The sequence below is a fragment of the Dicentrarchus labrax genome, unplaced genomic scaffold, assembly GCF_905237075.1.
Source record: "Dicentrarchus labrax unplaced genomic scaffold, dlabrax2021, whole genome shotgun sequence".
Lineage (NCBI taxonomy): Eukaryota > Metazoa > Chordata > Actinopteri > Moronidae > Dicentrarchus > Dicentrarchus labrax.
This window is the reverse complement of record NW_026136702.1, coordinates 21497271-21514054: the sequence shown is the minus strand read 5'-3', so window position 1 is coordinate 21514054 and position 16784 is coordinate 21497271. Positions and strand designations below refer to the sequence as shown.

The window sequence follows — 16784 nt, the reverse complement described above, 5'->3', positions numbered from 1 at the left end:
ATTATGAGAATATGCAGAATAGTGAGCAGGTATATGCAATGTCATTCCTTTTCTGCTCATCATCTAATTCTATCCCTGCCCATATTAATGTCTTTCGCTGCCAGCTGCGTGGTGTTTAAATGAGCAGATGTGCTGTAAAACATGCCTGCATATTGTATGCCATCACAGCCATTTTACTAAGACAAGTAGAAAGAACACACCGAAACACACACAGATGTAAAGTGAGTGTGTGGAGAGAGTGAGTGGATGGCAGAGAGAGGGGAATTAAATGAGCCTTGGGAAAAGATTATAAAAATATTCAGATTTTTGATTGATGTTTGGCGGCCCCTGCTGCTTTAGAGCTGCTAATGCAACTGATACAAATAAATAACTTTGGATGCATCTGTAGTTTTATCCACAAATACATAGTTAACATATTTAAGCTTAAAGTTCATTATTGACTTTATTCAACCAAAAGACAAAAAAGTACGCATAAAGTCAGTTTCAAACTCTGGATTCATTATTTTTCAGTTTTTCTTTTTTGGGCTCCATCCTCTGATGAAGGCCACAGGATGCATCTGAAAGAAGATTTAATTAATTAAGAGCAAAATGCCTCAAAAGGACTTCTTCAGAGAAGATGAGAAAATACTGAAAATTACCTTTAGTTAGTGAGATGTTTGAGATAATGAGTAAGATTGAAATTGTGAATTAGTTTGAAAATAAGAGATAAGATGATCTGTAAGATTTTCCTCTCTGGATTGTACCTTCTATATTAAAGTGCAACTTATGTAAGGGTGATGTAGAAACTTGAAGCCCCCAGTGCACATCCACTGAGAATGGACTTTACGTTGGAGACATCTTGTGTCCATCAGGAAAACTTTAGAAATAAACAACATTAGCATAGTCATAGTTTCTGGAATTTGTATTGTAGAAAAAACATCATGTCTTCATACATGTTTAGAGGGGATCTTTAAAATACAGATTGGGAAAAGATTGAAAACATATATGTACTGAAACTGATTAAATGAACAGCTATAAATCATAATAAATGTAATTTCTCTTGGTTTAAAAGTATGTTACTATTTCTGTAACTATTTTGGAACAATAAACTGTCTGTTGGGAACTTCCTCTTTGACTCAAAAAAATATTTTTTCCCTCATTCCTGCCACCACTCAGTGGAAAAAAATTTCCTTTCAAGCTCCAGAACAGAAGTTCTTTTCCTGCAGGGATGTTACTGTCTTGGTGTGACCATAGTTACAGTTGTGATGACAATTACAGTATGATCCAGTCCACTGTTGCTAAGCCATGTTCATCTGATTTAAAACAAGCTGAGGGAGACGGGTGGGGAGGGGGGCAGGACGTGGCCGGTGTCCAGGGGATTTCCTTAGCCTGTGATTGATTCCTATCTGCAGAGCTCAGAGACACATTGGCTGATGTGCTTAATGTGAAAACAAGGTGGAAAAATCAGAGACAGAAGGATATTGTTGCTTTCAAATAATGGAGAAACAGAGAGAGAATATTACCTCTGTTCATATTCTCCGCACACTCATAGGAATATTGTTACATTTCTTGGCCCTTTGTACAAAAATTAAGATTTTCATTCACTTTTTCTGTGAAGACAAAATGCTTTTTAAGACTGTAACTATTGACTGAACTTCCACCAATCTCGCACTAGATGGTAGCAATGACATTAGCCCGCACCAGTTTAACTTACTGGGTCCACATTCCCAAACGCTTGCTTTTATTTGTTGCCTTTCTGTAGTTTAAATTGAGAACATCCAAACTGGATGGTGATTCATTTCCCTCAGAGGAAACATTCAAAGTTCACAGTTGGCCTACCCCATGAAAGAATCAATATGTTGAAGCTACAGTTCTCACAGTTTGATTTGTCAACCACAGGTGTAAGTAATAACAGCTAAATGGAGCAGAGCCATTCTTTTTATTATTAGTTCCACCTGTGCTTTCCTTGATATGACGAGTCGCTATGTCTGCTGGAAATAGTCCATTCCAGTCACTGTTATCCTCTTATAAGAGAGATAATCAAGATATTGAAATAAAATTAAAGATCTTATGAATCTGTAATGTGACTGAGCTGTGTTTTGATGATTTCATTCCATTTACATGCTTTGTTTTTCTGTGCTGTGCGTCCCTGATGGAATATCTTCAGCACTGATGAACAAAAACAACCTGACAAAGAAATCAGTCAATGCACTTTCATCTATTTGAAAAAAAAGAAGAAAAACAGAAATTCTTCTTTTTTATGAATCTGAACCGTACCGAAATGATGCTGGTTAAATGACAAGCAAACAGATTCAAACTGAGTGCAGTTTAGAGGTTCAAATCCTGTCTAAATCTCCTGTGGTTTCTTTCCCTTTTTTCTGTAGTCCAACCACAAACACTTCTGTGTAACTTATCTGCCTGTGCAGGTGCAGTATGTCTATGAGTTGTCACATTACTGACATTTGAAACTGTGCCTTCTTGACCAAACCTGACCTTTTGCTGGAGCAGGTACAGGAGCTGGTTTAGGATTGAAATATAGCAAAGAATCACCAGGAGGGGTCAGCAGTGTTGCAAGGTTTACGTGCTGAATGTGACATTGCATCTATGCTTGCAGCTCTTTAACATTAATGTACAACATTCACAGTATATCAGCACTTTCACTTGTGTTTTTAATTGTCTAATATTTCTCAAACCATAACAGAACTCTTTCAAGTTTAAAATCACATCCCATGTGTTGGGAACATGTAATGGAGATTTACAGAAAATACAAATCATCAAATAAAGCAGAATTAGGAGACAGAGGCCTACATGGTAATTTATAATTAAGTGGAAAATAGCCAATGGTGTAGATAGGACTAGAGTGGCTTTCTCATTGTTATCACATTATTATTATTATTTTTATTTTTATTATTATTATTATTATTATTATTATTATTATTATGATTATGATGAGTATACATTTTGAAGGAGCTGGATCCACTGACCTGGATGCAAAACACATTGCACACTAAGTGCAAAGGAATGTATACATTTAGTGTTGGAGGTGTTCCCAGCTCACCTCTGTGCAGTTCGCACCCTTACACTGAATATTCTTTTTACATCAATAGGAAATCTATTTTAAACCAAAATATATTTAATGAACTAAATTTGTTGCAGGTTCAGCCATGAATGTGAAACAGCCCCACCACACAGCTCTTGCTAACCAAACCTTATTCAACCCAGTGGCAACTTTAAATTAGAGTGAAGCAAAACACTTATCCTCTTACCGCTACTTTCCAAAAGTACAGCAACTTTTGGGGCAGGCTTTTAGCAAACATTTGAGTGTTTGAATTCTACTTTTATTTCAGCCACTATTGTTAAAAATCTGCTGCCGCCAACAAGTTTATTTTATGTTGATAGTGTTTAAACACATCAGCATGGAGTTACAGAGGAAAGCACAAGACAGATGGACAGATAATGAAATCCAGGTGTCATCAATAGTCACACGCAAAAACGACACAAAAATGTAAAAACAGCTGTTGAGTTTTCATACTTGTTCAAAATTAATTCAAGAGTCCTTTAATATTATCAATTTATATTTTTGATGAAGTGACTAAAACACGTAAAACATGTCTCATGCTGAGAAACTTATTTATTTTAAGTGTTATTCACTAACCCTATATTACTCTCTCTTACGCACTGACATGTTAAATTGCCAGTCTATTTCCCCTGCACAGCACTCAGCAGATAATGGCAGAATGCTATCTGTACAGATAACTGCGCTGCTCCTTTGGTGTAAATTGTGAAGTGCTGTTTGCCTTGTACCGAGTCAGTCAGATACAGTACGTTCCTGCCCTAATGTCACTGAGACACATTCGTGTACACAACATCTGTCTCATCACAGCATTTATTGTACCATTAAGCAGATTTCTGACCCTTTCAGGTAAGACTGGCTTTACAAATAAATCACATTTTTCCATTTGTGCCTCAGGAGAAACACACAGTTTCATGTATGCAATCCATGTTTTTCTTTATATATATATATATATATATGTATGTATATAAAGCATAAATCTAATGTCTCTGGTGTCTGCCAAGTCACATGCTATGTCTGGCCCCTTGTATGCAGACTATTTCATTTGACCCTTGTGGCTATTCAAAACAGTGATTTTTACACTGGTGGACATGCAATCATTTTAATATGAGCTATGAAGACTCACATTATTCTTTCAGTATTTATGAAACTGCTGGTAAATATTTCCGTCACAGTCACACACTGAGAGGGAAGAGACATTAATTACATCATTTGATCCTTGTTGGACCAGATTCAAGTCCTAAATGTTCCTTATGCTCCCCATGTCTCCCCTTAGTGATTACAACCACTAAAGTTGCTCTAATATTTCTGCCCTCTAAGATCACAAACTCATGCAGGACGCACACAGTGTGAATGAGATGTTGTTAAATATTCAATTATGTGTGCATAATTTAAGAGATAATAATGGTTTTAGATGTTTTTAAGGCTTACCCAGTTCTACACACACCATGGTCATGTGGTTAATAGCTAATATGGCGTGCAGTCATTGAAATTCCACGCATGCCTCACATATTACTACATTCATCCCCTAAGGTCTCATCTTTTATGGAGTTGGCCTTTATTGAGTGGATGAATGGGCTTCATGTTGCACAAAATGCACTTCACACCTGTTTTCCTGCATTTTCAACATCTTGGTGCACAAAGGAGCAGCAGCAGTGTGCAACTCTGCACTTTCTGCCTCCCAGCTCCACCTGGGCGGTTCAGAAGAGCCTTGCTCAAGGGCACCTTGGTGGGATGTGAAGCGTTTTCTTTCTCCACTTTTTTCCACTCGTTTATTAGCTCAGACGACCGTCCACCCCTCTCCTCTCCTCTCCCCAGCCCTGCTGCTCCTAAACACCTCCCTAGTCTGGGTTGAGTCGCACTCCCCCGTCTGTCACACCAGGCTCCGAGAAATCTGACGTGTTTTTCGCATTTCCTGCACCAGAGAGAGACGGAGACAGAGAGCAGTGTCGGGGGGAGGCAGCCAGAGGTATGTGCACGGGAAGTTAAGATCAACAGCAGTGGCTGAAAGCAGGCCGTGCACCGAGCAGCTGGAACCCCTATATACTACCTTACCTACCGCCTCAATCTGCCCCCCCCCCGCCCCCTCACCCTCACCCATCCCCGACCCTGCTGCGGTGGTTACCAGCCGCCGACTGGTCGCAGCGGTCCGGCTCGAACATCCCCGATGCGCCGCGGCGGCAGCCAGCAGGCGTCTGGAGCCTCCCACCCGCCACACGGTGCACTGCAACACGGGCTTGTGCTTTCAGGGCGCCCCGCAACAGCCAACGGAGTTTATTAATACCTCGAAGGTAAAACACATGACAGACCGACTCACATCTGGGGCCTTTGCTCGCATGTTTGTCGCCAAGTCTCGCCTGTTGGTAGCTATTCATGTTTCTTCCGTGCACTTCTAAGGAAAGCTTCCCCGGGTTAACACTCGCCTCTCTGCGGCTGCAGTTGGGGTTTTTGGGGACATTTGTAGAATATTCGACAAGTGTGTACGTTTTCAGGCAAACCCAATACAGACAGAGGCTTCGTAGTTGGCGTTTCCTCCGTCATATTCAACTGGAAGGAATTACAGTGTCTGCCTGGAGGACCACCGGTTGAACAGAGCCGTTATTCAAGCCGTTACAGGAGTACATTGTTTTGAAGTGGTTCGGGGGGAAAGGTGGGGTGGTTTCATTGCCACCACGTCACACAGTTCGAGCACCAAGCGTTGGGACCTCTCCTCCACCATGGTGATCTTCAACGGGCAGCTGAGGATCAAGATCTGCGAGGCTCTGGAGCTCAAACCCACGGCTTGGTCCCTGCGTCACGCCGTCGGCCCCAAGACGCAGACCTTCCTCCTGGACACGTACATCGCCCTGAACGTGGACGACTCCCGTGTGGGCCAGACCTCCACCAAGCAGAAGACCAACAGCCCCACGTGGAACGATGAGTTCACCACGGAGGTCCACGACGGCCGCAGGATCGAGCTGTCCGTCTTCCACGACGCGCCCATCGGCTACGACGACTTCGTGGCCAACTGCATCATCCAGTTCGAGGACATCCTGCACAACGGCTGCAAGCACTTCGAGGACTGGGTAAGACCGGGATGGGACATCCTGAAGCAGTGGGGCTGCTTGTGGGAATATGAGTCTTTATTTTAAAGGTGCAATAATTAGGGTTCCAACAAGTAGTAGTATCTTCATTATGGCTTTTTTATTTTTTTTTCAATGATCCAATTCAATCTTTTAGATACAAGTTAAGAAAATTGTGAAAATTCCAACTAAGTTCACCAGACTGTCTTTAAATGGCGTGTTTTCTCTGTCCAGAGGTTCAAAACTCAAAGATATTATATTTATTAGAAATTCTCCAAATTCCCACATTTCAGTGGTCCAGAGGGGCCCTAAGGAAAAACAATGTGTTTGGGCCCCTTGCTGTTGAAGATGATGCACTTAATAGCATATAGCCTAGACTAAAATAAAGTCTTAAAACTAGAAAGGCGAGCCACAAGTTAAGCTAATAATACACGGCCCATGTAGTTAATATTGTAATTTAATGGGCACATATGTGACATCTGAGAGCCTGAGGCTTTTTTTTTGGGGGGGGGCCCTTCAGGGTCTGCAGCCCCAGGATTTAATGATTGGCATTTCATCTTGATCAACAATTTAGCACATTGTTGATTAATTGTCGTACCCATTAACTGAAGATTGTTTGAGCACAGCTCTGTGTCCTGCTTTCACAGACATACTCGAATAAAAGTAAACATGTAGCGCGAGGAACATGCGCTGTGTTTGGAGCCCCTTCCTGCTGGAGAAGAAAGATGAAAACGTTCATGTAGGAATGGTCAAAACAAGTCATTATTATGAGTTATTCCATCAGTTTGTTTGACTTACTCAGACTACAGTGTTATACCTTGTATAATTGATTTCTCACATTATTGACACCATAGATTAAAAAGAATGAAATTAGTATCTCATAATTATGCCTCAGGGAGTTGAAGATGCTTATTTAAAGCAGCATAAATTAATATTTTGACAACTCGGGAGCAGGTGAACAAGCTGTAAAGCCCTATTTTCACTCACTTCAGCTTTTTATGGTGATTATGTTAGCAAAAAGTTGTCTATTTACACATCCAGCAGACATGAAGCAACATAATCATTCATGCAAAGTCGTGTTTCTGGCCAAGTCCATTATTCATTCTCTCTGGTGCTCATTTTTTTTTTTGTAAAAAAGAGGGAAATCTCTGGCTCTTTAGCTGCTAAATATTCCACTATATTCAGCAGTTGTGGGCTGTGAAACCAAAACAATGAGCTCAAGAGACTCTGCAAGGCTCCATCACGTTGGTCTGTGGAGAGTTGTACGTGTGAGAGCTTCTCCAACCATGGTAGCTTTCAGTCTTTCACCACACATAAAGATAGGCATTCATACGGCAATTTGAAATAAAAACAGACTTCAGCTTCATTAAACTCTGAAAAGCAATGTTATTTAATATTTACACATTTCTGCAAAACAGTGTTGTCCTGGAAAGTGTTGCAGATGTACAACATGAGTCACTGTACACACACACACACACACACACACACACACACACACACACACACGAGTATAGATCCTGTTACCTTTGTTGTGCTCTTGTTAGATGAATCGGTGACCCACAGCAGAGCTACAAAAGAGGAGAGAGTGGGTGTGGTTGGGCCACATGCATGATACACACACACACACACACACACACACACACACACACACACACACACGCACACGCACAGCACTATGAAGAAGCTGTTTATTGTTGTCAGAAGCTGCTGAAGCAGACGGATGTTTGAGTGTATTATTGATGAGGCCATCAGGTCCATTAGAGAGAGAGAGCGAGAGAGAGAGAGAGCGCACAAGATGAAAGAGAGGAAGATGATGAAACTGGAGGAGGACAGGTTGGAGAAAAGAACATACAGCACCAAGCATATAGCTCATGGTGGAAATCTTTCAGTACAGTACACTGGGAGGAGCGGAGTGAGGTTTCATGTTCTGACAGTAAAGATTCAGTTTAATAATAACTTGTGTGTGTTAGGTCTTATCTCGGGACTACTAGTATACTATAACAAAGTGTCAAGTTATCACCAGCCAAGCTTCCTTGACATTACAGTACATTTTAAGCCTTAAATATTTACCTGGATTTTTAAAGACATTTAACTGTTTTAAATATCATAAAACTGGTGTCACTATCTAATCTGTTTTCATTCACTAGAATTAAATGATTCTTTTGATCAGTCTCCTCAGTGCTTTGCACCTTTTGTGTTTCTGAAGGAGCACGTTTCAAGGCGCACCCATGGGCACTCCAGGTTGAACATGTCTCGACTTAAGCTGCATGATACATTATGTCATCTCAGACAAAGAAAAACTTGACATCACCTTGAGGGAACAAAACAGCCTGTATAGTTTCCCAGTGAGTAATGCTAATGTAAGATACTGAGAAAAGTCTGTCATACAAGGGTTTTCAGCCTCTTTACAGAGGGTCTTATACGTTTCCAAAGCCTTAAACCCAGTGCCCGGTGAACTGATCCAGGACATGCCTGACCAGATGAGTTTTCAGTGTGCGATGGAAGATGTGTAGGGTTTCTGCTATCTTGATGTCAGTGGGGAGCTCATTCCATTTAGGGTCCAGGACGGCAAACCATCGTCATTGTCTTGAGCAATAGCTGAGTTCCCCTCACAGTGAAGGAGTAGTAAGCTGATTGGCAGTAGCATAGCGTAGTGGATGGGTTGGGGTGTATGGTTTGACCACATCCTGGGTGCCTGGGCCTTTCGCAGCACGGTAGTTGTCTCGAATTGGTTTCGAGCAACCACCGGTAGCCAGTGCGTTGCGTTGTAGTGTGGGAGAACTAAAGTAGGTTGAGGTCAGCCGGGCTGCTGCATTCTGGATGAGCCGCTGAGTTTCAGTGGCACATGCAGGCACCTGATGTTGTGGAGTATGAATCTGCAGGAGTGGGTCGTTCCAACGATGTACTGCTTCTTTATCTACTCGACTGACGCTCGGACTGAGTTCAGAAGTTTGATGTGTTATTGTGATGGTAACAGGTTGGGACAAAGAGGAAATCTGTGAGAGGAAAAAAGCATGTGATTGAAAAACCATCAACATGTGCTGTAGGATAGAAAATCCTTTCCAGTGATTTGCACCTGATTTCTCTGCTACCACTGTTGCCCATAGCCTTGATTCTGAGCATAAAGGGAGACAGTCATGTGTAATGATGGCCTTCAGGATAACAAATTACCTCCTCACCTTTGTCTTGACTGAGATTTTCTGCACACTGAGGATGGTATTTGCCGGAGTTGTGCTTGTTATTCTTTTGAATTCTAAATGAATGAAGATGCAGCAAATGCGAAGTGAAAGGTTTTAACACTTTAGTGCAAACAACTTTTTACTTATTTTCCTGCAAAATTCAACAGTTAAACAAGGATGAGTGCAGTGATAGTTCACGATATGGTATATGACCCGTGACAGAGTTCATGTTTCAGTAACATACCTAGCACAGCTATTTACTGTATCCATGTGCAAGGATTTTAAACCCCAAGATTATTCTGTAAATGACCTTCAATCCCCATAATTGATATTGTATGTTAGTAGTACGTCCATCTTACAACTGTCTTCTGAGCTATTGCTGTACAATTTAATCTGTATTGGCTCGTGCTGTGTTGATTTTGCCCACACACGTAGCATTTCAGAATAAGTTATCTAGTTTTAATGCTGTATCCATGGATAGTTGGCTTTGCTACTCACAGTTTGGACTTCCCCTTAAGTCTGATGCAGGTTGAAAGACAATATATGAGTTAAATTAGACAAAGGAAAACAGGAATGCATAAGAGAGATATGGTAAGAACTGGACCACACAGTGTTGCATGGATCTGGTCTATGGACTTTCTTCCTTTCATCCTCTGACCTTGCCTTAGCAAAAATTGTACTGGTTTGGTAGGATGTGGTCTTAAACGTCTCCAGCTCTTTCTGGTCCAGAGTCAACTAAAAAGGCTGTTTTTGTTAAGTTATTCTTTCCAAATATAAAGCTTATTCCACTTAGATGTACAGGGAGACAATCAATCTTCTGTTCAGTCAGTTCAGGATGTTGGCTCTTACAGAAATCCCTTTTTAAATGAGAATATCTCACCGTAAAACGATCATATATCCATGATGATATTACGAAAGGAGCTGCCAGACTTTAATACTGTGAATGGAATATTAGACCTCAACTAAATTTTACCATTAGGTTAATAGAGAATCCCTCGGCCCAAAACCAGATTGTAAAACAGTGCTTCTGAATACAAGGCTTGATTTGTTTGTTATTTTTGGGCTCTAGCTGAGTTGCAGAGTTGTGTCTGATAAGTTCCCATACAAAAGAATTCAATTTTTTTCATCCTTGCAGATATGAAGGACTTAAAGGAATATGTCGTCTGTTTAAGAGATTGATCATCAAGTTGCATACAAAGTCACAAAAACATGGACCACAAATCATAATGTGTACGTTGTTTACTTCAGTGCTTCATGGCATAGTGTTGTGATGTTAAAGAGGCAGTATCTAAATAAAGACTTATGGTGTTTCAGTGTAATAAAAATACATTATGTTCAGTGCAGCCATGGTTTACTTTTGGAACTTTTTCAGGTGAGCTTTACACAGTGTTGTTCTTCCCACCTGTCTTTCAGGATCAGAGATTTTCCCACGAGGAAAGTAACGGTTAGTCAGCACATTGTTATTGTATCATATTTCATTCATGTATGCTTTCCTGTCTTTCTGGATCAACATGGTTGTCATCGTTCAATGTGTGAATAACCAAAGGGGCTTTAAACTCTTTGTGATGAAATAAATAGTCAAGTATATCATAGTCATTTGGAAGATGGTTTCAATAAGTGCACTTGAAAGGAACAACATAAAGTATGTTCAGAGTTTTTAGTCAAAGAACATAAAATGAAAGTCCCTGTCCACTTTAAAATCAGTTCTTTTTCTTGTTCCTACAGTGTGATGTTTGAGCTTCACTGAGCAGAATTCTGTATGTGCAGTGTTTGACACTAGAAGGATGTTTTCCCATTCATTCAAGTGGAAAGTTTCTTTGTGCTCAGAATTCGTAGATGCCTTTTTAATGATTTTAATGTGGAAATTAGACTTTTTTTTTTGGCGAGAAACAACACATCAAACACACATTATTGTTCCAACCAGATTATTTCTATATATGTCTTTATACATTTCTGGAGGGGATCTTTAACAAATATGTAATACTCATTTCAAGTACACTTTTCAAATGGAAATCCCAAACATATCTTGTCTGTGCTTGGCATTTTATAGAATACATAGTTCGTTACTTGACAAAAAAAGTTAGTGGAGTAACTGAAAAAGTTCATATAATGTTGTCAGTGTAAACCACAACAAGGTTTCTGTAGTACAGAGTACTACTGCACCTGAATGCTTCACCAGCTCTCTGTTCTCATCTGTTGTTTGTGTCTCTGACTCCCTCTCATCTGATAACACTTTCCTCTCTCCTTTAATCTTCTCATGGTTTTTTTCTTTAGCACAGACTCTGTATTCTTGCAGAAGAACACAGAGTGGCCCCGCAATTGTGCATACAATAGCCTTATTATTCACATTAAATCAAGTGACACCACAGCACGTTGAATTCTGGGAGTATTTCATCCTTTTCCGAGGGCGTATCTCATGATGCAAGGTTTAGGTGGTACTGACCTGCTTTTGCTGGATCTGCAGGGGCTACAGGATCTGCACTAGCTTGGAAACAGAGGCATCAGTTGGTATTTATCAGAAGTTCTCTGAAGCAGATATTTCAGTTAACAAGAGCGTATGAACAGAAACCTTAAACCCATGTTGTGACAAGTACCTGGTAATTTAAAAAAACAACTAACTGCAGACTAAAAATCTAAATGTCGTTGTGCTCCTGCAAGCCTGTACACAGCCTGTTGTCGGTCACCTTAAGCAGAAAATGGTACCAGCAAAGCCATTGTTAGTCAACCAGAGCGCGCACACACACACACACACACACACACACACACACACACACACACACACACACACAACACACACACACACACACACACACACAAACTGAAAAACTGAACTCATTACTCAAGCAGGCGTGAAGAACAATATGAAAATGGTTGTGTAATGGATTGTGCAAAGTGCTCCGTAGGGCTTTCATTGGTTCCTTCCAATTCCATCAGTTACTGAACTGACAAGAGAATAAAACGTGGATGCACTAGGATGACTTCCACCATGAGGTGGCCTGTAATGAAACTTGAAGATTGTCTTCTTGCAGTATTCTTTCCCTAATCGATGAAGTGAATTGTGCCTCAGCAGGGACGTGTTGTTTGTGCTGTGGTACACACAATATAGGTATGACACAGTATCAAAGTTCAGTACTTTTTTGGTACAAACTGAAATGTGTCTGTAGGATCAAGTACCATGAATGTGTAATGTACCGAAATCTAGTCTGATTTGTAATCTTGTTTTTCTTATTTAGAAAATGTATTAAAAGGGTTATAATCATTTTGATATTGGTACCGGAACTCAGAAAACACTAATAAAGAAACGTTTAAATCGATAACCACCAATGCTCATAGGAACAGCTTAAACACATTACACAAATGGTTTCACTAAAGAAATGGTAGCAATCGAGAGTCAAACAATAGGATGCAGCAGTCATGGGTTTGAATCTGACCTGTGGCCCTTTGCTGCATGTCATGCCCTCTCTACCCCTTTCCTATCTATCTTCAGCTGTCCGATCCATTAAAGGCAAAAAGACCCCCAAAAATATTTTAAAAAGTGGTTATAATAGATGGTCCTGATGTTGTAATTATGCAAAGAATTATAGAAAATCAAGAAAAATGACACATCTTTGAGTTGAATAAGCATCATTCCAGCTGAACTGATAGGTAAAAGCACATCTAATGAGCTTATTTGATTTCCAGTTACAGCCATTCAGTCCAGCAAATATGATGATCTGATTTCGGGGCTTCTGGCTGAGATTGAGAGAAAATAGTAAAAGTATAAAAGACCAGAAAATGCAGCGAGGAGATCAGATTAAATCTAAATCTGTCAGGAATTTCTGCCCTTTTCTGAACAGTGATTTCATGTGTAGGCAGCTGCCTTGTTAGAACTTGTCATTAAAGAGAGAGAAGCGGCGCGAGAGTGAAGACAAGTGTTTGATTTTACTACACAACAGGCAGTGAGCGAGGGGAGGGAGAGACTGACAAGAACAAGACAGAGAGGGTGTTGAAGTAAGCTGTCTAGTTTTGAATGGCTGAATGAGGGCGGGATGTGAGGATGTGGGGGACGGGGGTTGAGTGGTGGGAGAGGCAAGTTATTCTGTAAAACCATGCTTCTGTTCTCTCAGGAGTTTGCCATTTCAAGCAGCCTCTGGTGTATGTGTATGTGGAAATCAACGAGATCGTTTGAGTTGTATAATCCATCAGTGAACATTAAATCAGTTCAATTAATGTTTGTCAGATTTACATGATTCTCATTTAGATTTTGCAGTGCAGGCTTTCCCTAAATCCCAAACAATTAAACATTTATAAAAGTGTCTTTTTCAGTTGCCTTTCAGCAACCCTGAGGCTGTTTAGACTTTAATGATACTGTAACCTTATCTTTATTACGTTATCCAAGCTAGCACGCAGCTAAAATCCATCCAGCACATCCAGGACTACCTCTGCTCCAGGGAGTTTGGCTAGTTTACAGCTAGGAAAAGTCTTTGTTTTCAATTAACTTAACCAGTAGTAAATGTCAGGTGAACTGGAGCGAAGATGCTGTAAATATAAATCAGGGTGGATGTGCATGTGAGAGAGAAACCTGAAACCGGTTTTGGGTCGCAATAATCTGACAGCAAGAAAATCCCCCCCCCTTTTTGTAACCGCAACAGCTTTACTCAGGCAAATGTAGAAGTATTTCTTTTCCTCCGTAGGATCAGATAAATAGTGGGACTGGAGGGGGACAACTGGTTAGTGCGCTCTGCAGACAGCGGGAGGGGAAGAGGAAGATGGATCCGCTGAAAGCTGACCGCAATAGAGGTAGTTTGTGCAGTGATATTTCAGTCACAGCTCTTCTCATAGATCAATTCCGTTAAGGTTCATCAGACTAAGTGGTCTGCACACAAGTACTTCCATATGAACACACACCCCACAGTCACACTGAGGTGAAAAGAGATGCTTCACATAATTGATTGTTTTTTAAAAAAGCTAAAAAGAGTGAGACAAATAGTACTCAAACATAGATACTCAGTTTTCTCTCTTGGTTAGAGCAGAATAGAAACCTTGGTGGAATATGGTCTCATGTAGCCACACTATTGCTTTTAGAACATCTCTTTATGACATAGACCTGTATTATTCCCTTTGGATGTTCCCATAACAGCAGCAGCTTTTTGTGTAAGCAGAGACAGTCAGATGGTCAGTGATATGGAAGTTGGAAGTTGCTTTCAATCCAACATAAACTGTCTGTGCCTCGAGGACAGAAGCTTGGCTCGCATTGTCACATTCATCTTCAGAAGTTATTTTTGTATACATCAGATGTTGGCATTGGATCCCTTTTTGTACCTGCAGAATGACTGATGACATTTTGTGAGTGCACTTTCCACCCAGCTCATGCAGACTAACTGGGCTGCAGCAGGCCTGTGAGATGCAGACAAAAATATATTGTCATTTAATTTCCAAGGTATAACAGTATCTAACGATATAATTAATTACATTAATGTCTTAACTAAACCAGTCCTGGTTGTAAAACACTTAAATCAAGTTTGTTTTAATTTGGTTATCGCAATCGTACTGAAACAATAATTAATCAATCACTGAGTCGGTTGGCAGAGAAATGATAAGTTGTTTATCAGTTAATTATTGTGTAAAAAAACTGGTTCCAGCTTCTCAAATGTGAGGAATGGCTGCTTTTCTCTGTTAAATATAATTGTGAATTAAATATATTTGGGATTTTGTTGGTTGGAAAAATCAAGCAATTTGAAATGATCACTTTGGGCGCTGGAAGCCGGTGATGGGCAACATTTTAAAAATTAGAGTAATGACAGACTAAACAAACAGCTAAATTAAACACATCTCCAGTTTTGAGTATCAGCGGTCTCTTTGCCAGTTTTCTTGCTCCCAGCTGTGGTTGTTACACTGTGGTGTGGCAACTGTGACAAAGCCAGATTCCTGTGTGGTCGTCCTGCGGCTTAAAGTGTCAACGGTGGTGGTTCAGCTGCTGGAGCTGGCAGCGGAGACTCTACTGAGACAGAGGGAATGACAACAAGTTGAGCCCTGACTGACGAGTGACAAAAGCGTGACACACTACAACTTTCATGTTAATAAGGGACCTCCCCCGTCACTGTAGCAGTCACTGCCGACATCTGAGGAATGTAGAGCGCTCCACGGTCTCGCTGCAGATTGTAATTAAGCGTTTGTTCTTGTGCAAAGACATTTATGCAACAGAAAGGTCAAAGCACAAGAAAAGCTTTTTATACTGATTCTGAACCTGTTGATGGTTCCTAGTTCTGCCCGAAGACACTTTAACAGGACATCTTTGTATTTATAGTTTAAGTGCCTTCATTTGTTTGGTATTTAACTGACTGGATTTTCCAGAAACTCATCCCCATCTAGTTTATTTCCTGAAAATGTGTTCTATTTGATATATCTCAATATCTTGAGATATATACATATAGCTCTTATATATCATAGATCTCAGTATCAATCACTTTTATTGCCAATTTAAGAGGCATGACGACATAACGCCATCTATATGATGTAACAGTTCAAATGTTTGCTTTCTACTAGCCAAGAGTGATAGGCAGGGGCATCCAACTAGCTAAGCCTAAATTAAAGTAGGGTTGGCTGGCTGGCTGGCTGGCTGGCTGGCTGGCTGGCTGGCTGGCTGTGGCTTGAGTCTTGAGTTGGTTGTTTTGTGGTTTTGGCTGATGGGGTAATTTGTAAACAGCAAACTAGTGAGTAGCATGGAGTCAATGGTCCATATAAAATATAGAAACATTTCAGATGTTATAAATATGATATTTATTTTCCAGCGTTCTGTCGCGTATATGTCAAGCAACAGGATGCTGTCTGCAGTTCACTTAACATCCATTGTTGTCACTGTTAACAACGTTTTTTTTTAAAGTGACATAGAGAAACTTGCTGTTTGACAGTGTCATATATATATCAGCTCTGCTGTATAGTGTTTACATATTCCAATTGAAGAGAATTTTTATGCCTGCACCATCTCATCAAATGAAGACATTCTGGATCTCTTGATCATACCTTGATACACATTTCTCCACTAGAATTTTAAGTAAGGTTCTGTGGGTTTGAACAAAGAATGGCTGCACAGCATGAGTTTGTAATGATGAACCAACTGGTGGTTCAGTGAGATTAAAGGGGTTAACAATGTCTTAACAAGCTGTAGGTTAAGGTAAAAGTCGATTTTACAGGCTGAGTTTTTGCAGCTGTTGCCACGTGAATAAAATACTTCACATGCAAAGCTGTCATCAGTATCATTAGGGCTCATTGTCAGTAACAGTGTCAGAATTCACTGACCAGCAGTTTGTCATTATTACCATAAGTGGAACAGTGGACATCTACAGTATTTAGGTATTATCAGTGACTATAACACCAGTTTTGAATGTCATGATCACTGAAAATGATGTGTGTGATTATTCTTGGTACAGGCTTTGTCTACTTTGTCTACAAATACAAGCTTATAGTTGATGGAAAATAATCATAATCATATAAACTGATACTTTTAGTACA

The 16784-nt window shown here is 40.3% G+C and overlaps 1 protein-coding gene across 1 annotated transcript in view; it reads left to right on the top strand.

The window, feature by feature from the left end:
• The first annotated feature begins 4930 nt into the window (after positions 1-4930).
• The window catches only part of LOC127352172 (protein kinase C epsilon type), a 75581-nt gene continuing 63727 nt past the window's right edge, over positions 4931-16784 (top strand). Inside the window, exon 1 of the mRNA XM_051380358.1 lies at positions 4931-6117. Within this exon, the coding sequence (XP_051236318.1) occupies positions 5770-6117 (348 nt within the window). The 5' untranslated portion in view covers positions 4931-5769. The remainder of the gene's footprint in view (positions 6118-16784) is intronic.